Below are 25062 nucleotides of genomic sequence, written 5' to 3'. Positions count from 1 at the left end.
CAAAACCTCTGTTTTTATCTTGGTAAGAAAGGCTTGGCTCTTCCCCCTGACTGGAGCATCTCCCAGTGGGATGAAGTACAGTAATTTCATGACTGTAAGGCACACCGGATTATAAGGGCCACTTCTGGGTGTCAGCCAATTTCCAAACATATATAAGGCGCACTGGACTATAAGGCGCACTTTTGTTTTGCAGCGAGGACCTATGCTGCGTACAACAAAGTAACGAATTAGTAACGGAATCCTGTGTAGAGTTTACTGGCACGTGCTCAATTTGCAAACATTTTTCACAGATTGGTGTAACCTTTAAACGCAGCCCCAGGCGCCATCCCTGTGCAACGGGCCCCGGCACTCCCACCCGCTCCCAGCACCAGCTGGCGTGGCTCGACTGCTGCGGTGTGGCTTGTGGCTCCTGCGGGGTTGCCCCTCTCGCAGCTCAGTGCTGCCGCGGGCCCCCCCTCCCCCCACCTCATGGCTCGGCGCCGCCGTGGGGCCGTTCCCCCTTGCGGCTTGGCTCGCGGCTCACATTTCCGAGTTGGCAAATGTCCTAACTTTGTCCATATATAAGGCTCCCTGGATTATAAGGGGCACTTCTGGGTTTTGATCAAAATTTTAGTCAAAAGGGTGCGCCTTATAGTCATGAAATTACTGTAGTTTTATCAGTCATACAGTGGGCCGTTAGCAGAAGATACCTGCCTGGAGGAAGCATGGGTTGTGAAAAAATAAAGAACAAAACCCACCTGGTTTCAATGGATGGCCCATTAGCAGAGTATCTCCCATGGAGATAAGGATCACTGCCCCACCTGGTCTCAACAGATGGTGATAGAATAGATACTTTTGATCACATCCTGTATTGTAACCCAAGACAAAATGGAAAAAGTGAAATGCCGATGGATATGTGTTTAATTCAGTTGGATTCACTCAATAACGTGTACTTGCAGTATGATTGCCTCTGGGAGCCTGGTTAATAAAAAAAAGTTTTTTTAAAAAAAAATAAAGCTTTATACAGTTTGTGTTCTCTGTTTCTCCTGCCCCGTTGCAAATTTCCAGCGCCCTGGAAAGTCAGAGTTTGGTGTAGAGAGCACTATGTGACTGGGGATTTCCTGTGTGCTGGGTATGCACTGGGTAGATTGAGTTTAGGCAGGAGTAATGCTGGAGCCAGTCTGGCTGCTCATCTCGGCCATCTGCAGCAACATGCCTTAGACCGCAACCACAACTTTGAGCCTGTGGTCTAGCATTGTGCTGGAGATAAAGTTTGCTGTTTGTCTCTGGAGGGTCTTGTTCAGAAGAGTAACTCGAATGAACATCAAGTGCTGGTTTTCTCCAAGCTGTACTTGTGGGTATGCTTAGATCTCTGACTGAAGTAAGTTAAATCTCTGCTGCTTCTAGTGGCTGGTGAGGTTTTTCTCTGGATACTGTATGGAACGTCTGTTGTGGCTGACTGAGAAAGAATAAAGCCTGCCTGGATACCCTGGAGAGACCTCATTGGTGCCATGAAGGATGAGCAGCAGTGACATCTAGACGTTAGGAACATCTTCCTTAGGCAAAGCCCTGGCAGGAATCCTCTCCTTGTTCTGATGTGTTGGCTGTTCACTTCACTCTGGATTTGGGACTTTTTCTGCTGTCAGAGTTTGTGCTGAGCATGGAGGAGCTCAGGTTAAATGAGTTCTGATGTCAGAGCAGGTACAAGGTACTGCAGAGCCAGGAACTGGGTCAAGCCCTTGGCCCCCTGCACACAAATGCCATTGTCTGATCTCTTCAGCGCCAGGATGGGCCATCCTGCAGTGCTTTTATCTAAAATGCTGTTCTGCCCTACAAACGCTTAAGGCAATATTAATTTTTACTGTCGTTGTCTCCATGTCTCTTTCTTTTCCAGGTGCTTAATTCATCTCTAGTTCTATGTTCCTTTGATTACTTTTGGGTTGCAGAATAGACAGGTATGAGAAAAAAGACCAAGCCATATTTGTAGAAGAATTAATCTCTTAATCAGTTTCCTCTGAATTAAACCAAAACAGCAGTAGCAAATCCAAGAATCCTATTAAAGGTGACCTATGTTACTGAAATAGAATTTGGCTTGTACCTTCTTTTCCTTTTTAATTTACTGTTGAGAAACCTGTGGATTATTTCCCTAATGTGCATTCATTTTTATTGCTTCTAAATCCCTCATTCCTGCGTGAGGCGGGAGCAATATTACATTTCCTAGGTGGAGAAATGGGAGCAGGAAAGTGGTGAAAGCTGAGCCACTGTGATGTGATGGGGATTTAGACCTTGGCTGTAATTAAAAGGGTTCATCAATAAAGCTTTAGCACAGAGTACTTCCAGCAAAATCGTATGACGAGATGGAGATTATACCAGGAAAAGACGCTTTGTTGGAATACTTTCCATCAGCCTCCAGATGGAGCAAGTAAAAGTGCTGCTTCTCAGTTCTGCTGCTCATTGTCAGCATCTGTTAGGACTTCTTTTCCTTTCTTATTCATTCTGCTGCCATTTCTAGAAAATTCCATGCAAAACAGAGTGGAAAAACCCCAAACTGTTATTACAGTAAATTTGAGTAGGAAGAGGAATAAAATTAAAGTTCAGTTAGAGGTTAAAGGCATTGCAGAACACTGAGTGCAGGGAAGCAAGAAGTGGCTGAAGTGTCTTTGATTGTTTCTATAAATACAGGTATGTAGGAATGCAAACTGAGTCATTGTTTCCACAAATTTAGTGAGCAGTTCTAAAAGTTTGCAAGAATCATAAATAACGTGGCTTTTAGTCACCTGCAGAGAGGTTCCAATTTATAATGGCTCTAGTGTTATTGCTGATCATTCCAGTAAAAGCAATAGGAAATGTGCAATAGGGGTTTGCCCTGAAAAAGCAATAGGGAATGTTACTCCTGGGGTTTACCCTGAGAGTACAGCAGTGCAGATTGGTTCATGTGCAGGATTTAACAAAATAATCTTATTGAACATTTAAATGTGTTAGTTTCCCTGTGAGTCTTCGCCAAAAAAGATTCTTACTGGTGTCTGTCTCTTTTGGAGTAAAACAAAGCTATAATTTGTTAAATTGAAATTCTCATGCCCCTGAGCAGTGGCATTTGTGGAGAGAACACTTATTATCCATGCTTTTAGACAGAGGACGTTTCTCCAGCCAATGTGCATGCGCTGGTGAATTTGATGGGCCCGGACCTAAGGAGGATTTGGCAAGGAGAAGAGAGAGGGGTGGAGTCAGGAGCAGAGCCTTGTGAGCTCTTCACAGATTTCTGTCACTTCCTGTGGGCCCTTCTTGACCCATAAACATTTTTAAGGCTGGATTAAAACCTGCTTGGCTTAATTTGCTTCTCGCTGTCATGCTCAGCAGTTCCAGATCCAGGCCTGATCCCAACCCTAGCCATGCTCATGCAGCTCGGCTATTGGGTTGGTGTTCTAGTCACTGAACTGGTTGGTGCAAATAATGCTGTACTTCTGGCTTCCTTGGATGGAATTGTTCAGGAGTAATGTAACAAGACTTGAATTTTTGGGTTTGCAAACCAGACCAGGATGTGTACTGGAGCTGGTGGAATAGCTTTGCAGTACTGTGGCTTTGTGAGCCTCTTGGTAATGTTTCTGGCATAGGTATTTTTAAATACGTGATTGTGAAAATAAAATTTTCCTTCTGTGACATCAAATTAGCAGGAACCAAAATTCAGCCTGGCACAAGGAAGACCAACACTGTTGAAGATGATAAAGTTGTACTGGTTAACAGAACTCATGTTGGACCATAATTTATATATTTATTATGCATTGAACATAACAATATGCTTTTAATGTAAAATAGATTATTCAGTTTGATTAAATACTACGGGGCTACTTACAGCGCTTAAAAATGCTTATTTCTGATTTTGTAATTTATATTCCCTCAGTTTATATTCTCTCATATTTCTGTTTATGTGAGGAGAGGAAGGGTCATGTTAGGGCAAACCTTACTTTACATGTAATCATCATCAGTGCCTCCTTCTCCACTTCTTTGGTATGCAGAAGTTCATAGAGTTTGAAGATGCCCTGGAACAGGAGAAGAAAGAATTACAAATCCAAGTGGAACACCTTGAATTTCAGACTCGACAGCTGGAGCTGAAGACCAAAAACTATGCAGACCAGAGTAAGCAAAGCTGTTCACTAGACACCATTATATACATGCCTTCCACACACATACAGTGCTACTTTAAAAAGAATCTTCTTCCTTTTTTTGTTTTAATGTAATTTGTGCAAAGTCCAAAATATCTAGTTGTCCCTTACTTTAGTGTAAAATTCTGAGCTTTCTAAAGGGTGGGATGTATGCGCACTAGTTCCATAGAGGCTACATTTCTTCTCTTTTGTGGTGAGTCTCTCCAGATGCAAGGTGCAAGATTTGGGCTTTTGGAACCTGCTTTCCTGTTGTTCCTTGTAGAATCTTCCATTCTTATAAAAATCATCACATTAATTAGTTTGTTAATTACTTAGTTTGTGTATTTGTTTTTACAAATACTTCTTTAATATGTGCAGCCATAGAAGTTCCCCTGAGAATTTGCTAGTGTTTTGTCCAGTACTTCTGCTCCTTTAGTAGGGCAGAAGAACCTGTTCAAGAAGACAATAAATTGTTGCCAAATTAAGATATTTAGAGGGCACGGGGCTACTGCTGAAAAAGTTCCGTCGTTTTATTGTGTTTGTGGTGCAAAATTGCTGGTATTGGGAACATGCAAGTACCCAGGAATTAAGTTTGTAACAAAGAACAAATCCCACAATTCTGCTTCTGTTTGTTTTATTCAGTAGGTGTAAATTAATATCTAAAAAAAATAGGCTTTGTTTCTCAAATAGTTTATTTTGAGAGCCAGGTGTGTGTTAGCTGATAGTTGGGATCTTCTCTTGGCAGTTTCTCGACTGGAAGAACGTGAATCGGAAATGAAGAAGGAGTATAATGCTCTACATCAGCGTCACACAGAGGTAGGATATCATCTTTCTAAATAAATAAACTCTTTATCCACATGACTATATCATGTAAAAGAATTTGGCTTTACAATCCTAGTGATGGTTAGAGCTTCTGAACTTTGCAGAAATACCTGACTGGACAGTGTAAAGAGGATGGAACCAGGCTGTATTCACTGGTGCCCAGTGGAGGCAGCTGGCACAAACTGTGACACAGAAGGCTCACTCTGGAAGTAGTAAAAACTATACTGCGAGGACAATGAGCCCTGGCACAGGTTGTTCAGAGGCATGTTGGATTCTCCTTTATTGGAGATACTCATAAGCCACCTGAATATGATCTTGTGGCAACCTGCTCTGTGTGGCCCTATTTCAGCAGGGGGTGGGCTGATGGACTTTAGGACATTCCTTACAATCTCAACTGTTCTGTGATGCTGTGCACAGTGCCCTGCTACCTCATCTCCCATTGCAAATGAGCCTTCAGGCTTATGTTGTTTTGGGATATGCTCTTTCAAGGTTCTTTGGTTATGATATTCAGCTGAAGTGATTTCTGACACTATTTGCTGACAAATTTTCAATCAAATTAGACCATTCACTTACATCATCAGCTTAGAAGGCGACAGTAAAGACAAGGAAGTGTGCAAAAAAAGCCAGGGAATTGGAAATGCATGCCATAGAAAATTAAACAAAAACAGAAAATGAGCCTTTCCTTCTCATCTGTTTGCCTCATGGATCTTTCTCTATCACAGATGATCCAGACCTATGTGGAACACATTGAGCGATCTAAGATGCAGCAAGTCGTGGGAAATAACCAAACTGAGGGCAGTGTACCTGGGAGAAGGTAGGCCGATGACCTCTCCATATAACATGTGTCACCTGGGAACTTACACACTGAAGTGTGTGTGTTTGAGAGAAAAAACAGAGCAGGATCTTTCCCTGGGGACATAGATTGTAGCTGAAGCTCTCTTTTCATGGGTTCTGGGTGAGTTGTGGATGCTTGATGGTGAGGAGCTTTTTATGTTGTTTTACAAAGGTGAGGCTTTATCATGCTGCTAATTAATGGGGCCTCCGGAAAACACATTTATATTCTTACATTGTGTGTAAGAGTTTATCTGTAGAATGGATGGAGGCGTCAAATAAAGTGTTTGTGTATGTGTCTTTGTATGTGAGATAGGCAGCAAAACCATAGCTATTAAATGCATTAGCCGTTAAAGGATTTTTTCACCTGTTGTTCTTTCAGAGGAAGCTTTCTGTCAGTCACCAAAAATCATACTCATATGTGTCCAAGAAATGGATTTTCCTCCCTTCCTGCAGTGTTTGGATTCTGACTAGAAATAGATTATCTAAAATATAGGAGTCAATTGAGAAAAACAGAAGAAACTGAATGTCAGCTTTCTTAGGCAGAAGAGACAGGCATGAGGGGTGTAGAAAGTTTGAGAGCACATAGTGTGAAAAGAACCAGTAGTTTGTAGGTGCTCATCTGTTCATAAAATCTTCCTTCTCTTCTATCCCTCACAGTCTGTAAATACAGAGTGAGCTGTCATAACATGATCTGATCCTAGTGTTAGAGATGGAATAGGATTAAGTGTGTTAGGCTTGTTTCTCTCCCAGTTACACTTCTGGAAGTAGGAATATATCTGTGGAAGTGCTTATACAGTAAAATTTAAAAGTACTGTAGGCAAAAGCAAAGGGTGAGTCCTGTGTGCACCTGCCAACTTTGAGTCATACAATGAATGTCCTGAGTTGAAAGGGATCATTGAAGTCTATCTCCTGAACTGGACTGCACAGTAGAAACAGTTTTTAGTTTCTTCCTTTCCTAAAAGCTTAAAAGCTTTTCCTTCCCTGACTCTCAAATAAGCTGATATTAATTATGGCTTTATGTTAACATTCCATGAAAGAGCTGCCCAGTGAAAAGTGCTGCTGGTTGTATCTACAAAACTCCAGTCTTAGTGGTGAAGAGCAAAATTTTCATCAAGAATTACCTTTTCATGTTGGAGAAGTTAGTCTTTTACCCTTTAGGTGTGGCATATTGCTAATGTCCTTGGAGAGAAGCACTGTATGTCTGTGAAAAGCCCATGATGCGACTGTGATCCAGGACTATAGGAGCTACCAGTGGGAAATGGGAGTTTTTCCTGGCTTTCCAGCTTTGCGCTGTTTATGTGTGTGCGTGTGTAACTCTCTGTTCATTGTGCTTGTGCACAAGCACCTGGGACAGGTGTGTTTTGATGTCATTGCACAGTTGGAGGGAGGAGCACCAGTTTTTGTGGATCTTAGTGCACTGGGTGGGGGGGACAGACATAATTTCTCATGACCTGTGAAACAAATTTGGGTGCATTTATTTAAAATAAAGGGGACTCGGGAGAAGTTTGTGCTGCAACTTTTGTGGGGGTAGTGTGTATCAATGGCCTTCCAAGAGGTGCAATGAGTTTGTACCCACTTTCACATGGCATGGGTTGCAGTGCATGTGTGTACCTTGTGTCTGTGGTAGGTTGCATGTTTGCATGACATTTGCTCTCTAATGGTTGTTCTTTTTGTCTTGCTTTTTGTGGGAATTGCTGCTGTTTGGCTGTTATGTTTGTCACTGCAGTCATCGCCAGTCGTGGAGGAAAAGGTAAATCCTATTGCTGCATCTGAACTTCATTAATCCAGGTGTCGGAGGTTGCTGTGGAGTGGTGACAGTGTGATGCTGGGAATGTATCGTACTTTCGTATTTGCTCTCTGTGTCTACTGGCACCTATGCTGGACTTGCTGGATCAGGGTGCAGAGGGGACATGCAGCTGAGATAACACAGCAGGGAGAAGCTCGTGCATGCAAATGCAGAAGACACACAAGTTTGGATCAGACGTCTGGGACGTTTACACTTCACATCCCCTTATGTTTTAATAAGTCATAGAATTGTAGACCCGTAGAATCGTAGAATATCCTGAGTTGGAAGGGGCCCATAAAGATTATCAAATCCAGTTCCTGTTCCTGCACAGACACCCCAAAGAATCCCATCCTGTGCCTGAGAGTGTTGTCCGAACACTCCTGGGACCCCTGGCAGCCTTGGGGCTGTGATCGTTCCCTTGGGAGCCTGTTCAGTGTCCAGTGCCCTCTGGAGGAAGAACCTTTTCCTGAAATCCGGCTTAAAACTTCACTGTCACAGTTTAATGGAATTCCCTCAGGTTCCAAGAAATTTCTTCTCTCTTATTTTACTCTGGAGAACAAGCCATGCCTTATTTGAGCGGACCAGAACAAATGTCAATGTCTGTAGGTTTCTAGAGGCACTTTTGGTTGATGTTTAGGCAGGAGTGCTGTGCCCACAGCCTTCAAAGAGACTAGTTCTCCTCTTTAAATACTGACTAACAAACTGTAGTTTTGTTACGTTTTGTAAACTTTAGGATTTTGCTTGTAGAACGTCTTAATCCCAGGGTTTGGCTACTGCAAACCTTTAATGGAAAGCTTGTTCACCTTGTAACTCAAGGTGGAACTAACAAGTGTTAAGACTCACCCTAGCTGATTCCTGGAAAGATTTGAGTATATGAGGGCAACTGCAGCACTCAAAATTTAGACCAGCCCTGAGGACACTTTAAATTTATTTGCATTTAAATTTGGTAGCCAACTCCAGGACTGCAAAACTGGAGGTAGCTGTTCTGGGATGTTTGCTCTTTCCCCTTTCGTGGGAGGTTTGGAAGAGGCTTGAAGGTGTTTCCAGAGAAACTCAGCAAGGAAATTTCCTAATAGTCTATGCTAAAATTCTTTCCTGAAGATTCTACAGCTTCTGATGCTACGGATCCTGTACCTCTGTCTCTTTAACAGGGGCTGTGAAATTCACACATTCCCCTTCCATTCCATGACTCCTGTATTTCCTTGTGTGTTAAGTGTGTATGTGTTTGTATATCAACAAAAAAGGGAAAGTATAATTTGATGTCTCTCAGCATACTTTTGGGGCAGCTTTTATGTCTCAGTGCTGTCATTGAATTACGTCAGATCATTCCAGCATAGTCCCTAAGGTATTCTGGCTGCACCACTGGTTTGACAAGGACTGTTCTGCAGTTACAGGAAACTTGGTCCTGCTCCATACACCTATGAAAGCAAGACTCTCTTAAAACCAGCATTCTGTCCTGAATAAAAGGAAAGATACAAAAATAATGGTTAAAGCATCTCAAAATGCTTTAAATTTTGTTTTCTCCATAAAAAGAGATTTTTTTTTTTAAGTAGACTCTTGAGACTCTTGGGTTATTTCTTAAACTGTAAAACTGGGAATTTTCTGATTTTGTGGCTTGAAGTGGCTCTGAGTTCTAGTTTTATCCCTTCATAATCTCTTACACATAATTAACTCTACTTTCTATGGTGCTTGTATCAGTGCCAGGGTGAAGATTTCCTAGGAGGGGAAACATTTTTCTAGTATGTTATTTAGAAACTTTTGTAGAAACTTGAATCCCAGCTATTAGAAACTTTCAGGATCTTGGAATGATAGCAGTGGGATAAAGAGAGGTAACTACAGCAGACAGGTAGAGGTATTGTCCTGTGGCATCGTGACTTAGTTAGGAGGCAGGTGTAAGTTGGCAGGTTACAGTCATAAATTGGGATTTAGGCTAATAGCAGTGGAATGTTTTCACTAAACCTTCAGCAATTGTTTAAGTCACAAGCAACAAGATGTCTTTGGTGGTGGAAAGGAAAAGCTACAAGGAAACTGACAATTCCTATCACATAGGAGCCTGGGTTTGAATCTGTGGAGAATGACAGAGTCATTAAGATTGGAAAAGACTTCCAAGAACATCAAGTCTGACCTTCAACTGGATACCCTCATGCCTACTAAATCATATCACAAAGTGCCACATACCTTTTGAATGCTTCCAGGGATTCTGACTCTGACTCTGATTCTGACTCCACCACTGCCATGTTTCCATGCTTACCCTTCACTCTTTCAGTGAAGAAATTTTCTGAAATATCCAACCTGCACCTTTCAGGGAAGAAATTTTCTCAATATCCAACCTGAACCTACCATGGTGCAACTTGAGGACATTTCCCTCTTGTCCTATTGCTTGTCACCTGTGAGAAGGTTAATGATGTTTTATCAGTGATCTGTGTTCCTCCAAAATCCGGTTACATGCCTCCTTTCTAAGAGGGTTTGTGTGTGAAACTTCCATGTACAAGTCTAGTATCTTCAGGAGAGGATTTTAGTGCAGATTCCTAGGAAAAGTGCATCCCAAGCAGGCCACACTGGAAACACGTTTCTGCCCATCCTGCCTATCCAGGACAGGCTACAATTGCTTATTTGAGTTAGGCACTGATGCAGTCAATGCAACATGCTGTGGTGGCTGGGAATGCTGAGAGTGAGAAAGTTGGGCATTGTGGTTTTTCTCAGCAAACATTGTCTCCTCTGCTGGGCCACTTCATCTCTGTCCTTCCTGAAAGAGCTGACTGGTGTACCATCCCTGTGTTAGCGTGTTTGCACTGTGCCAGGGACCCTGTAACAGTTGTTTGCCATGGTCACAGGTTGAGGTGGCTGTGCTTGTTCCTAGCTGGGCATGACACCCAATGCCGAGGATCATTACAGAAAGGCACATGGAGGTCTGCTGTTACTGACAGTGTGCTACAGAAGGGCAGGTTTCATTACATCCCCACAATGAAGCAGAAACCCTGCAGGAGTAGGTGAAGTTCAACTGAATCCAAATGTGGGTGCACAACACACAGAGAATCAATTTAGTTTAGCTCTGCAGGGACTGGAGTAAATTAGAGATAACCTGAACCATTTGCTGGGTTTGGCAAGCTGCTGCCTCAGCCTTTCCACCTCCACTGCTTGCTCTAGATTTTCTCCCACTAAAGCTTGGTCTCAAAATCTGCGCCAGCTTTTATGTTCTGCATCAAACCCGAAGCTAGTGAGTCACTGCAGTTGCCAGAAAGGAGAGGATGAACGGAACAGACTTAGATATGCCTAGTAATATGCACAACACATTCATTTATATATTTGTTTAGTTTCTGAATTGCAGGTGTATTGTAGTATGAGTATGGAGCAAGGTCAAAGAGTACAAATACTCTCCTGCCTAAAATTGGAAATGATCCAACCCCTCTGGTTCTTGTTGTTAAAACTCACCGGATTTGGGGTGGAATGTCATAAGTTTCATGTACGTGACACTTAAAAGCCTTATTCCTCACCCTCTCTAGAAGCTATGGGGCTTTTCTTTTTTTTTTGCTGTGAGGGTTGTTTACCATGGCTTATTTTCCTCCAGTGCCTTTGTTTCTCAGTAGAAACACTGACTTAAATTGGCTGGTGGTTCCCTGCACTTTCACGTTCCCTCAAATTTCTCATACTGATTGAGCAGTCGGTTGTGCCTGTTACGGCCACTGACCCCCTCCCTCTTAGAGTTACCCCAGGAGGAAGCAATTCTCTAGCAGTAACACCATGGGACTGATCAGCCAGTGCCAAGGAAGTGTGGGAGTTGGGAGTTCAGACAGCTGCCACGTGAGGATAACAGTTGCAGTCCAATTTCTGTTACCTAGTATTTCACATACACTAGTGTACTATTTGTTTTCTGTCAGAACCTTGTACACAGCTAACACGTTTTTCTCTCTCTCCCTGTTTGTCTCTTTAGCAGGAAGGAACGTCCCAACTCCCTGAATGTCTTCCCCCTCGCTGATGGCATGGTACGTGGGCAGATAGGGGCCAAGATCGTCCCAACACTGGACCACTGGCGCCCGAGTGACCTCGGCCAGCTGCAGTCCAACTCCAGCTACAAGGTTTTCTAGACCATCACAGAGCAAGGGTTTCCCACTCTCTCACTGTTGATAACATCTCACATTTTCATAAGCTGGAGACGATCTGTGTCCGTAACCCTTTGCAGCCTCTCCCTATGCGTTTGCTCCCAAAGTAGCTGTGCTGGAGGTAAGGAGGATATTATTCTGCAGATCTGGCATATGGTGCAGGAAAGATTTGACACAGCTCCTCGTACTTTGTCTCAGGGATAATCTCCTTTACTTGGCTGGCCCCAAGCTGAGAGGGATGTGTATGGAGGCAGTTAGGGATTGAGTGAAGAGAAATCCTTCACTTCTTAATAGCTTATTTGGGAGAAGATATGATGGAACCTGTCCCTTCTCTCCACTTTGGTAAGAGCAGTGGTTCTGCAGCTCAAGTGGGGCCATTCATTGGATTGCAGTTTCCCTTAAGTGTTTGTCATTTTTGACTGATCTCCTGGCCTTCCTATCTTCACTAGGAAGGGCTGCTTCTTAGCCTGTCTGGCTGCCCAAGTCTTGCACTGCGCTTGAAAGTCTTATGTTCCTCCTATGTCTAGTTACTGCTCTAGACTTGCACTATCTACCTTCAGTACAGCTGTCACTGTTACTACTCTGCCTTCTGCACCAGGTCTTCCAAAATCCTCACAGCATTGTAGCTGCACTGGAGTAGGTCATGGTGCTGCCTGATGCATCTTGTGCTTTGCTCTGCCATTCAGGGGTCTTCACTCCACTATTTGGAGATTGGTCTGAGCTCCAAGGCCCAAGTGGTGTGCTCTGAGCTTATGGCTCACTGCAGCTGTTAACAGATCAGGCTATGCACGGTGACCCGTATTTCCCATGAGCTGCACGTGTAGACTTTGCAAAGTCTTCGTGCTCAGGATCCCACCAAATTCTTCTCTTTAAATGATTTTGCACAAATGCCTGGTGCCAGGTCTGAGAGCCACTGGTTTCTCTGTTGAGCACAGCTCAGTGTGCACTGGTATCTCATAGAGCTTCTGCTCTACTTCAAAAGTGTCTGATTAAACTTACTTTTACTTTCACTCTGCTTAGAATTTGTAGAACATCAGCTGTTTTATGGGTCACATGTTAGGACTGGTCTCCTTTTGAAAAGTTGTGAATCACGAATCCTGTAAGCTACATTGAGGCAGTAAAGGCAAAGAGGAGATAAAAAAAGAAGAAATTGCTAGCTTGTATTCATTCTACATGTCTCCAGATACCATGAATGGGCTTTCACATAAGGGACTCTATACCAGTGGCCTTTTTGATGCATAGACAAATTCACAATTTACTCAGAAAACAAAGCAGCAAGTTAATTTTTTAACACTGCGTCTGTAAAGCAACCAGGCCTAGCACAGCACAAATGTCAACACTTTGTCACCTCCCTGCCATTGTGAAATTTGGAAATCCAAAATATCTTTGCCTACGATGGAGGGTTGGAATCCAGTCCATACTGTAGTGTTAGAGGCACAGAATTTTGGGAAATGTAGCAACTTGCAGAATGCCGTTCAGATCCTACAGTTGCTTCTGGAAAGCTCTGCCTGGAATTAGGGAATAGCAGTGCCACAGTACAATAACGTAATAATGGATGGTGGGAAGGAGTGAATGTGTTTCTTCATACTAGTACTGTGCCAGCATAACCAAAATGTACACAGCCCAGCCCACCTCTCAAATCAATTATTCCTCAGGCTCTCCAGGCAGTGCTGCACACTTCGGTGTGAGCAGACCTTCCAGTGTTCAGGCTGGGCAGTGGGGGTTAGTTTTTAGGGAAGAACTGGGTGGACGCTGTGGTTAGACCCATCTTCCACAGCCTTGCTAAGGTCTAATTCTTTACATGGTCCCACTGAGAACTTGCAAAAGAAGTAACCCAGCATCTGTGTTGCAGGGGAATGCAGCAGCCACCCAGATAAATGGGAAGCTTTGGTGTCCCAAGTTCGGGTAATAGAGGTTGTTCTGCTTTGGGCAGGGAAGACACCATGCATAGGGGTTGGAGCTAGGTGGTTCTTAAGATCCTTTCCAACCCAAACTGTTCTGTGATTACTGACTGGATCTCTTAGTTATTTGGTGGTGGTGATATAAGGCCAAAAAAATCTGGTTCCAAGAAAACTCTGTGCAGAACTAGTAGTGTGCTGCTCCAAATGCATCCTGCTGGGATTCATGCTCATTAGGGAGACTCAGAGTGGAATGCTGGGATAAAGGTGGCTAGATGGTATAGTGGACCTAAGGAGCTTGTGCTGTGGAAGACTTGGATGGGTAGTCTATTATGGAAAATTTCCTGAGTACGGAGAAAATGAATGAATAATTAAAGGATGTGATTACTGACTTGCTAGTTTGGAATGGAGATTTTCCTCCTATAAGATTCTTGCACACTCTGTGACTGAAATGCTATCTCTTAAATCCTCTGCATGACTGACTTCTTAGAGATGTGTCTTATGCCTCCCTTGCCTCTTCTTCAGAGCTCTGGTATTTTGCTGACATCACTCATACACGACTCACCTTCCCAGTATGTACCTGACTATTCTCACTAGTTTTCCTTCTTCATGGGACCATGCTGTACTTATATTTTAAGTGTCCTTGTTTACTTTTTATTACTATTTTAGTTGCTGTCATTATTTTATTTTTGCATTCAGTTGTACATTTATTTTATACAATGTTTTGGAGATGAAAGTCCTTAATGTTTTTGTTTTTATGTACTATGCTTTCAGTGTTATAACCATACAATTATGGCTTCTCATGGTGACATATGACTGCTATGAATATTGGGCCTTTACACAATGCATTTTGGAGGTCACTACTACACAGTTGATGTTTAGGAGGTTGACAGGTATGGCTGTAGGTAAGTGGTGGCTGTGGAGATTATTCTTTGGGTGACCTATGGGTTTTGGAGAATGCCTCCTGTGCTGGAGAGAAGAACTATACTCTTAGTGCAGTATTTAGCGTTAACAGAGCACTCAGACAGTAGTAGGAATATACCAGCTTCTGGGCTGTAGAGAGGAGCACATTGGTAGTACATGTATTTGGGAGGAATTTCTCCAGTGCAGGGTGGAAGGTTTATAAAGGATGTTTTCTAGGTAAATACAAACCTCAAATCTATAACCGAAAGGTAGTGAAAGACCAGGGTAATTACTTATTCATGTGTTCAGGGTAAGGGGCAGGTTATGTCAATAAACAGTAAGTTACAGGATATTGCTGGTACAAATATCACCCTATAGACACTGATGATCCAGGGCTTTTGAATGATGTCTGATTCATGAGAACAAGGAATGACAAGTGGAGTGGACCTACCTGGGTATCTCTTACAGGGCTAAGATGCTTCTGAACTTTGGTTATTCTCATAGACTTAGATTTGGTCCAAGAACATCCCTGAATTCTTTCATCCAACAGCAATTTTGTTTTAGGAAAGAGGTTTTATGGTTGCACTTCACATTTTATACTCTTTGCCCCTTTCTACTTCTGAAAGCACAGAAGACAAACTGCAGTTGAGGCAGTCCAGAGCTTATTGGAGCCTATTTATTATCAAAAATCCCATTTGATTATTTTTTTTTCCTTTATATACTAGGAAAACAGCTCCTGAACCAGTAATATAAAGTAGAGGTGGGAAGTGGGGTTTTCACATGTGGCAGCCTAAGCACAAAGTTCTCTCCTGTCTTGATGGTAAAACCAGCATATATATGTAGGGAGATGGTTTGGATATTCATGTGGGAATGTGGGTGCTGTTTGGACTGACAATGTGGAAAATACACAAAACACAGATGGCATTTAATGGCAGTGCCTTTTCTAAAAAAGTTTCTAATACGACTGCGCAGATGCAGTGTAAACGGTTTGACTTCCATGGTGCAGTGTGCAGCAGGCATTCTAAGATTAGCATACAGAGGCCAGTCTAATTAAAGGAAAATCTTAATAAAATTCCAGATTTAACAAAAATAAGGCTGCAAAGGGTTAAGTCACCATTTTTTTCAATCTTCTCACTCATCCCATATTGGAATTTTTTGTCATCTTGTGAAGCTGTTACTAGAACAAGAGAACGAGACTTCCAGATGAACTAAGTGAAATCCTGTCATATCTCTCTCCAAGGCTGGGAGGCTCAGAACAGCCTCTGAGCCAAACCAGGTACTCTCTTAGTGCAGGAGGTGAGAGGCCAGTGGTGAATATGAAAGCTGGTTCTGGAATGCAGATGACGAATGACACTGCACCCAATTGCGACTCACTGTTGTATATAACTCTCAGCGTTAATTGTGTCACCTCCCTGCAGGCAGTAATTAGAGCGGGCTGCCCTTAAGACTGGAGAGATCTCATTTGGGTCTGAGAGAGGTCACTGCACTGATCAGGGCATTCCTTGTCTTGACTGAAGCAGTGCTGCTTTAACTGACGAACAGGTCACAGTGTAAAACTCTTGACAAAGCCTTGAAGCCTCCCTGTTACTCAAGAGGTGATGGTACAAGAAGTGGGGCTGTAACGTCTTTTAGAACCAAGAGCCATTTTGCATATTCCATTCTGAGAATCCATCTCCATCTCAAGTGTTAATTTCTCACCTTTCCGAATTCTTGGGTATTGTCATCCTGTCGTTTGGAAGTAGGAGACCACACCTGTTTCTGCTGTGTTCTCAAGCTAGACCCATGCCAGCCTACTCTGCATAAGGTGGCTTGGGGGAATAGGTCTCCCTCAGACAAACCAGAGCATCCCAGATCAGTGTCCACTCTACTTCTGCAGTTCAGTGGCAAAACTAGTTTAGTCTGCTGTTTCTTCACCCAGGTGTGTTGGTGGCTTATAGTAATGACAACTGCCAAGACTTCTAAGAGACCACTTCAGATCCTTCCCAAGAGAGATCCATGTTGCCTTCCAGCCTTGGAAAACACTGGCCTAGTTTGCTGCAAGTGCCAGAGCCCTTCAACTTTCACTGTAGTCAGTATGAGCTATAGGTGCTTTTCACCTGTAATAAGGTCACCTTTCTTGAGATCACATAACAGTATGATTTGTGAAGACTAGTATTCGGTAGTGAAGGAGGAAAGTTCTCAGCCCTTTCCACAGGTGGGATTTGCTTGTTGAGTTCAGCATGAGAACTCGCTACTTCACTGTGGTGGTAGTGCTTAGTGCCACCAGCAAACAGTGGGACATGTAACTGGTACAGTGAGCAAGAACCATGCTCATAATGCTTTAAGGCAGCCATACACTAGCAAATGGGACTTACTGAAATATATAATTGTGCTTTTCCCTTTCTGTTCTGCTGCCCTGGAATTGCCACAGTGCCCCCAAGACGAAATGTCTGAATCTGGGCAGTCCTCAGCAGCTGCCACACCAAGCACCACGGGAACCAAGTCCAACACTCCCACGTCATCTGTGCCCTCTGCCGCTGTCACCCCTCTGAACGAGAGCATCCAGCCCATCAGCGAGTACACCAATGGCACCACCAAGAGCAATAAGAGGGCACGAGAAAAGCGGAACAGCCGGAACATGGAAGTCCAGGTCACACAGGAAATGAGGAATGTCAGCATAGGTATGGCAGCTGGAGCTCAGGTACCTGGTCATTAACATAATCAAATTCTTGGTGCTTGTGTCTCTCTGTCACAGGGAGAGGCTGGGAGACTGTACTGTAAGTATAGAATTTGAGGAAGCCTGACTTGGGCAGGTACATGAATGAGACAGGGTTAATTGGATGTTAGCAGTTTTCTGCATAGCAAATTTTTGAAAACATCAGTTGTGTAAGTAATTTCACAAATTCACAAGATGGGAACAGGTTAATGAGTTCAGTTCCCTGCAGTGACATGCATTCATGTCATGCTACCTCTTTCATGAGCACTCGAGTCATGTCTTACGCTGAGCTTTTGAGAAGCTATTTCTGGACTTCATCAATATGACAGTTAAAAGCTTTTATTTGGTTTTCTCTCTGGATTTATTTATAAGTATTTTATATCCTGTTGTTCAAATGCCAGATTTGTCAATGAGATTAAGTACAGTAATTTCACGACTATAAGGCACACCAGATTATAAGGTGCACTTCCAGGTGTCGGCAAATTTCCGAACTTTGTCCATGTATAAGGCACACCAGATTATAAGACGCACTTTTTTTTTTTGCACCGAGGATCTGCGCACAACAAAGTAACGAATTAGTGACGGAATCACACGATTGCGGGGTTTACTGGCAGGTGCTCAATTTGCAAACATTTTTCATGGATTGGTGTAGCCTTTAAACACAACCCCAGGCGCCCTCCCCGTGCCACAGGCCCTGGCACTGCCACCCACCCCCGGCGCTGGCTGGCATGGCTCTTGCGACTGGTGCGGCTCGGATGGCTCTCATGGCTGGTGTGGCTCTCGTGGCAGGCGCGGCTCTCGCAGCTCATGGCTTGGCTCTCTCGTCTCCCACTTCCAGGTTGACAGATTTCCGAACTTTGTCCATATATAAGGCGCACCGGATTATAGGGCACACTTCTGGGTTTCAATCAAAATTTTAGTCAAAAGGGTGCGCCTTATAGTCATGAAATTACTGTAATTATTTTCTCTCTGTGGTCTGTTCCCACACTCTGATTTGCTTAAAACAATTGTATCCATCTGTTTTCCCAGCTAAATGAGCTGATTTCTTTTAGCCTCTTTCTCATATAGGAACACTCCCAAATCTGAGGGAGTTGTCACAGTTGTTTTCTCTCTGTTTTCCAGAGTCCTTTAGTAATTTGAATTCATGACTTCTTGTTAAAAAAGCCACCATCTCAGCTTTAGCACTGTTAAATAAATTAATGATGTAATAACATGATAAAAAGCCCCTTAGCTGTGCCCATGTAGTGGCTGAGCAGATCTACCCTGGATTGTGTGATTTGCCCTGGCCATCAGAAGTGAGAAATGATCTGTGTTACAGGTCATAAACTTAAAATACAGAAGGACTGTAAGATTTATTAAAGGTCTTTAGGATAATCTGCATGAGCACAGGGGTAAATACAGGTCTCTGAGGTTGGCATCTGAACCAGTTGATGATCTTTTTACCCAAGTTATTCCTTGGGATGCGGAAGTTATAACTAAGTTTTTACTTAGTAGCAGAAATTCCTCTGCTAATGTTCACAAACTGGTTCCTAAAAAGACCATAAACCAACATGTAACATCTTTTGCTATAGCACTGAATAAGAACTGCAATGATTGAGTCCCAGTCTGTATCTTCATGAGAGGGTCCTCAGGGTCACAAATGTCCATCTACTAGAGACTAGGAGAATCGTCCATGGAAGCATATGAGTTCTGCACAACCTGCTCTTAGATTGTGGTCTGGTTGTGATCCTGGCCAAGGCAAGACCATTAAACACCTGTATAGGCAAAGCTAAGCATGGATGTCAGTAGTTTGAATGCCCTATAAATACCTTGATTTTTATAGTTGCTGCTTTACAAGCTTGTTTACAATCAACAATTTTCTTGGGTCAAAGTCATCTCTTTTTTGTGTGTGTGCAATTGTGAAGTGGAAACTTTTTTTTTTTATTTTCTTGGTGGAAGTGTGATATTTTGGAATTTACTCAAAGCAGATAGTTATGGCTTCCTTATGTGCTCTGCATATTCAACCTTTCAGCTATTTCTCACCTCTGATGTGAAATCAATTCTCCATACTTAGAAATAATGCACATACTTGAATTTTAATAATGTATTCTGTAATTAAAATGTCTGTCAGTGATGCATGTGTCTTAGAGCTGAGCTACCAAAAATGGTACTCAGAGGTATTTGCAGAAAAGCTTCCCAGCTTGATAAAGCTGAGAAAGGCCGTGTTTATGTTAGACCTGCTGGGTGTGGATGCCTGCTTGGGCAACAGATCCACATCTCACTTTGTCTTTCAGCCTGGGTTTGCTGCCAACTGGTGCACAATGCAAGCCTGAAAGAAATTGACACTTCAGTTGTCATGGACCTTGTATATATGGCTACTGAGATCTCTGGAAAGGTCAAAAGTGTCACATCTAAGTACGTTGAGGGACTGATGTAGTTCACAAATTAGGTTGTTAATCCTTCAGAAATTCCTCATGTGAACAGACACTGTGTTCATGTTGCTTGTTCAGAATAGGTGCAAGTCTGAGCTTTTGAAGAGTTTGGCATCCAATAAGTAGGACTTGACAAGAGGAAGAAATTCCTTATTCTTTAAATATTGGCTTCAGGCTATGGATTACACACAAATGAGATTTCATTTACTGGTTTTTGAACTTTGAAGTCAAGTTTCACTGTAATGGATATCTAAACCAGTGTAGACTCGAGAATTTGTATTGAAAACCTGCTTCTATTAAAACTAAATAGTCCCAGTTCCTAATAATAGTAATTTTTGTGAAACTGTACAGAAAATCACTGTGTTGGCTTCAATCTCAGATAATCCTGTATGGGGATGGAGGAGTTATTTATTGACAGATAGAAAGGAATTTTTGGAATTTATTAAAATGGATAAAATACTTCTGCTTTTTCCATTTTAATGAGTATTCAGGGCAATGACTTTAGTGATGCTCTGGAATGGGGGTGGGAAGGGGGATGCTTATGGTATTCCTGCTCTGGAATTGAGAGACCACCTTCAACCACTTTCTGTTCTGATTTTAAGACTTTGAACATGGCACCATGAAATTTTCAAACTTTGATATTCAAAGCTATAAAAATCCCTTCAAGACTTCAAGTCCTGATCCTGTACGTGATATGTGCTGTCTTACCTAGGGATGGGCAGCAGCGATGAGTGGTCCGATGTGCAGGACATCATTGATTCTACCCCAGAGCTGGATATGTGTCAGGACCCCCGCCTGGAACGCACAGGTAGCAGGTACTGATTGTGACTTTCTCCTGTGTACTCTGTCACTTGGCTTCACAAGGAATGGGGAATGGATGCTCTGGCTTATAGTGAACTCACAATGCAGCTATTTGAGACAGTCCATATATTCTGACCTGCTTTGGGTTCTCCCAAAGGCAGATGCCTGCTTGTGATCTGCAGGAAGCTGTGTACTGCTGACCCAGGACTGGGCTTGTCTGCCTTACTGATAAGGGAGTATGATGGAGCAGCAGAAGGTTTAAGACTAGCAAAGAGAACATGGGCTTAAGCTGTCATGGAAGAGGGAAAAGGTGCCATTTGTCTAATAAGAGCTCAATTCTGAGTTCCATTTTAAAACATCAAGTTTTTTTCAGTTCTAATTTTTTCAACTATTTCAGGAGTAGAGGCGGGGCTGTCCCCCAAGGGAAGACAAATAGAGGTAACCTCAGCAATCCCAATCCCACAGGCTCTCAGCAGGATGGCTCAGATCACTGGTACTGAGACCTGTCAGCAGTCTCAGACAAGGCAAGGGTGTGAATTCGGTCCCTGCGCAACCCATTAGCAGCGGGAGACAGGACTGAATACAGGTGCATCTTAGCAAAGAACTGAAGGCATAGGCCTGAGGTCAGAGCGAGCCCTGAGCCCAGTGGGTAGGTGCAGTTCCCAGGCAAGTCTGGTCAGAGCAATTGTGACCCGTCAGTGCACTGAGGAGTGGTTACAAATCCTCAACAGAGTTTTCAGAAGAATCATCGGACTTTCACTAAATTACTCTGCTGCTCTGGTCCCTACCCATCACCCATTTTGTTCTAAATAGGAGGCTTCCTAAAGGCTATTAATTTTGGCACCACATAGGTTGTGATTTGTTTTTATTAAAGGCATAGGTTGTTGATTTGTTTTTATTGAAGTTTACATTTTAACCTTATCCAGTGGGTAATTTGGCACTATATCAACAAAAAAAAAACCACCCAAATCTTACAGATATGCAGAAAATATAGTACCCTGGCAGAGTGAAGGCAAGATTATCTCATGGTTCCAATCTGGACTGGATTTGCTTACCCTATTGAGCACTCCCACTGAGAAGGGTATGCAATAACACCTGCATTTCTGAGCTGGGAAGGCACACACAGTTAAACTTCCTTTGGGACATGTAGAATGCCTGGACTATTTTTAGTGTCAGGAGGAATCTAGGGAGTTGAAACCGCTCGGTGTGGGGAAGGCAAAAGTGACTGATGAGATCAGATAAAAAATTGATCAAATCCAAAAGAAAGAAGGAAACAGAGAGGATTGATGCACCAGAGCTCTTCAGGCAGGAATCTCTGCTCCAGGTGGTGAGACAGAGCTACAGGAGGTGCAGCTTGACTTGGACTGCTGACAGTGTGTGTGCTGCTCTGAAAGCAGAGTGCTTTTATGAAACATGTAACTCTGAATGCTGAACGGGAAAGTTCAGTCTGAATTAGGTCTCTCGGTCAGACTGGGTGCTGCTTTCTCTCATCATTTGTGCTGACCCTTGGATTCTGTGAACTGATTAATTGCAGTGCCATCAGGGCACCATTTGTATTTCCTCAGTGCTCTCAGAGGTCTGGGTAGCTCGAATTTTTCTGTAATTTAAAAACCCACTCTTTTTTCCACTTCTTTGCAGTGTGCTGTAGCTGCGATATCAGAGGCAGCTATTACCATCCATTTGTAGTAATCACTAAGATTATTTATGTGGTAATGAAGCCATAGAACTTGAGATCATCTCAGTTATTTATGACCTTTCTGATACATTGCTGGAGAAATTGCACAGCTGCTGTTATGCTAGTTGACGTCACTCATACAAGGCAGATCACTGTAAAGTGTTTAAACCCACATTAAGACAATTTTTTAGAGTAGACAGGTGCAATCCCAGAGGTTGCCTCACCTGCCCATCATGTAACAGCTGTTTGTGGCTTTGAGCCATGAGACTGTCAAGAAATACAAGAAGATTCTTGATGGTGTCAAAGACACTGAGAGGTGGAAATATGCCGTTGTCTGATAAGACTAAAAACTATTAACTTTGATTTACCTTCAGTAAAATACATTTGGGGACACGTCAAGAAGCATTTCAATCCATAGGCTTACCTAAAGGGAAAATAGACCCTTCAGGCTGATAGCACTTACTGGGCCAAGTAAAAAGTCCATTGCTGTTTTCAGCATTGAATTTCTTAACTGGTCTTACTGCTGTCTGAGGTTTCTATCTAGATTGATAGGAGCATGGGAGTCCTTGCAGAATCTGATTGAGCTCTTCTGCGAGTTGAAATTTTTCTGTGAAATACTGAATAGTCCTTAACTTGTGTGCCTTCTAAGTAAATCATCTGGGTGAGCTTTGAAGCTGTGCATGATAGATCACAAGAAGGACATGAAGCTGTTAAAGCAAGTCCAGAGGAGACCATGGACATGCTCCAAGGACTGGAGCCCCTCTGCTCTGGAGCCAGGCTGGGAGAGCTAGGGGAGTTCACCTGGAGAAGAGAAGGCTCCAGGGAGACCTCAGAGCCCTTCAGGCCCTAAAGGTGCTCCAGGAGAGCTGACTTTGCGATGGGAGCCAGAAGGGACAGCACAAGAGGGAATGGCTTCCCACTGCCAGAGGGCAGGGTTGAATGAGATATTGGGAAAAAATTCGTGGCTATGAGGGTGGGGAGGCCCTGGTGCAGGTTGTCCAGAGCACCTTTGGCTGCCCCGTCTCTGGAAGTATCCATGGCCAGGTTGGATGGGGTTTGGAGCAACCTGGGATAATGGAAGGTGTCCCTGCCCATGGCAGAGGATAGAAACAAGGTGGTCTTTAAGCTCTCTTCCAACCCAAATCATTCCATGATTCTATGTTATGGGGAATAACACATACTGTTTTCTTTACTCATTGTATTCCCTGATTCAACCAATGGTGAATAGATGGAATATGCTCTCAGGGTTTTGATTGCAACTGTCTGAGATGCTCAGTATTTCAAAGATAGATTTTTGAGCTTAAATGTTGCCAAATAACAAGATGCCTTCTGTTTTTTATGCTTCCAACAACAGCCCAACACAGGGGATTGTGAACAAAGCATTTGGCATCAACACAGACTCCCTGTACCATGAACTTTCCACGGCGGGGTCTGAGGTCATTGGAGATGTTGATGAAGGAGCAGATCTGCTAGGTAAAACCTTGTTAGAACCATTCTGTTTTCTCTGACAATGACACTATATTAAACTTCTAGAACATTTAAATTCTCTTTTTCTTTCAGAGCTTGGATGTTTAGCTTTTTTAAGAATGCATGGATATTGAGATGCATGTTATCTGCAGTACAGTAATGATTATTTAGAAAACAATCTCACCTGTAAGGTAACTTTTATTTGGATTGTCATAAGTTATTTTTCTGCAGGATTCTCCCACACAAATAATTTGAAGACAAAATCTTCTACTTTTGCTTCTGGCTGAAGATTTGTCCCCCAGTAATTTTGTATTCAGAGTAAGATAATTGTTTGAAATTTGTAAGAAAGTAACTCAATAGTTTCAAGTTTTTGATGTTTAAATGATGTGGAAATATTATGGTCTGTAATGCAGCATTTACTGTAAGGTAAATTATTTATTTAGGTAAGTCAGCGTAAGAGATGCAATAATTCACTTTTTAAGCTGTTTTTGAAGATGTTTGTAATACCTGCAGCCAGGCTCTGTTCCTGGATAGGACTGTGCAGCAGTCAGAGAAGCAGCTTTGCCTCAGGGAGCACTCTGAGCCCTCTCCATACTTTTTCTATTGGATTCCTGAGTATCTAGATCTTGTTTTTTGACAGAATTTAAGTATGTTCTTAATTCCTGTTGTTTTCCTGCATCAGGACAGAACAAGTGGTCTTTGAATACTCATGTGACATGGGCAGCTGATAGAGTTTTTAACAGTGTAGCTCATTTTCTATGTTACTGCTGGCTCTAAGGAGCTTTAGGACGCATGGGGACTCCAGAAACTATGCTTTATGTGCACTTAGTGGCAGGAGAGCTGATTTGAAAGCAAATGTTTCCTTTCTGGTGATTACTGATATAGATCTGTTTGTGAATAATCTTGTAAGTTTGGTTCTGTGTATATGTCCAGAATAGAATGAGCTGAAGTGTGTCACACAGACTTGCAGCAGCTTACCTTTGCCCAGATTAGGAAGGTACTTACATATATCCGCTTTGATATGTCTTGTATCAGGACCAATAAAAAGCATGTTTCTGCAGGGGTGATATATTTTGTCCTATTAAACAAAAACTTAACCTTGAATATGGGGACTGAAAACTGGAAAGGAAGTCATACAGTACTTCTTGTTCGATGAAAGACAGATATCTGTGACATTGTACTATTATAGCCAATAGTGTGTTGGAATTAAGAACATGAATCAGACCATCATGAGAATGCTTGCAATAGCTTTTTGATATGGGTAGGTTTGGGCTTTTTTTTTAAAAATCATGCTAGTCCTGCAGCATGTATGAGAGCCCTCGTACTGTTGCCTAAAGTGTAAAATCATGTATTGTTTCACGTTCAACTCAAGATTGCCAGAAGAAAAAAAATCTGCAGAAGACTCAGGATAAACACACAGGCTTTCTCTGCCTGCAGTGGAAACCAATCTGTGCAAATATTTACAAAATTAGAAATTTTGAAGGAAAAGCAAGATTTCCACGTTTGAGAATCCCCTGGATGCTGGTAGCTATTTACAGAAGGGCTGGGGCTC

The 25062-nt window shown here is 42.7% G+C and overlaps 1 protein-coding gene across 29 annotated transcripts in view; it reads left to right on the top strand.

Annotated features, from left to right (window-relative positions):
- The window catches only part of MAPK8IP3 (mitogen-activated protein kinase 8 interacting protein 3), a 63239-nt gene that overhangs the window by 4263 nt on the left and 33914 nt on the right, over positions 1 to 25062 (top strand). For 12 of the 29 annotated variants that reach the window (XM_033073873.2, XM_033073866.2, XM_033073857.2 and 9 more), the window contains exons 2-9: positions 3993 to 4113; positions 4864 to 4934; positions 5663 to 5754; positions 7501 to 7524; positions 11492 to 11636; positions 16872 to 17121; positions 20280 to 20382; positions 23398 to 23516. In XM_033073873.2, the coding sequence (XP_032929764.1) occupies positions 3993 to 4113; positions 4864 to 4934; positions 5663 to 5754; positions 7501 to 7524; positions 11492 to 11636; positions 16872 to 17121; positions 20280 to 20382; positions 23398 to 23516 (925 nt within the window). The remainder of the gene's footprint in view (positions 1 to 3992; positions 4114 to 4863; positions 4935 to 5662; positions 5755 to 7500; positions 7525 to 11491; positions 11637 to 16871; positions 17122 to 20279; positions 20383 to 23397; positions 23517 to 25062) is intronic. The other 17 variants (XM_033073884.2, XM_033073882.2, XM_033073880.2 and 14 more) reach the window with 7 other exon arrangements.

This window comes from Catharus ustulatus, chromosome 16, assembly GCF_009819885.2.
Source record: "Catharus ustulatus isolate bCatUst1 chromosome 16, bCatUst1.pri.v2, whole genome shotgun sequence".
In the NCBI taxonomy this organism is placed as follows: domain Eukaryota; kingdom Metazoa; phylum Chordata; class Aves; order Passeriformes; family Turdidae; genus Catharus; species Catharus ustulatus.
Note: the sequence above shows the minus strand (reverse complement) of the source record. Positions and strands in the feature narration are given on the sequence as shown.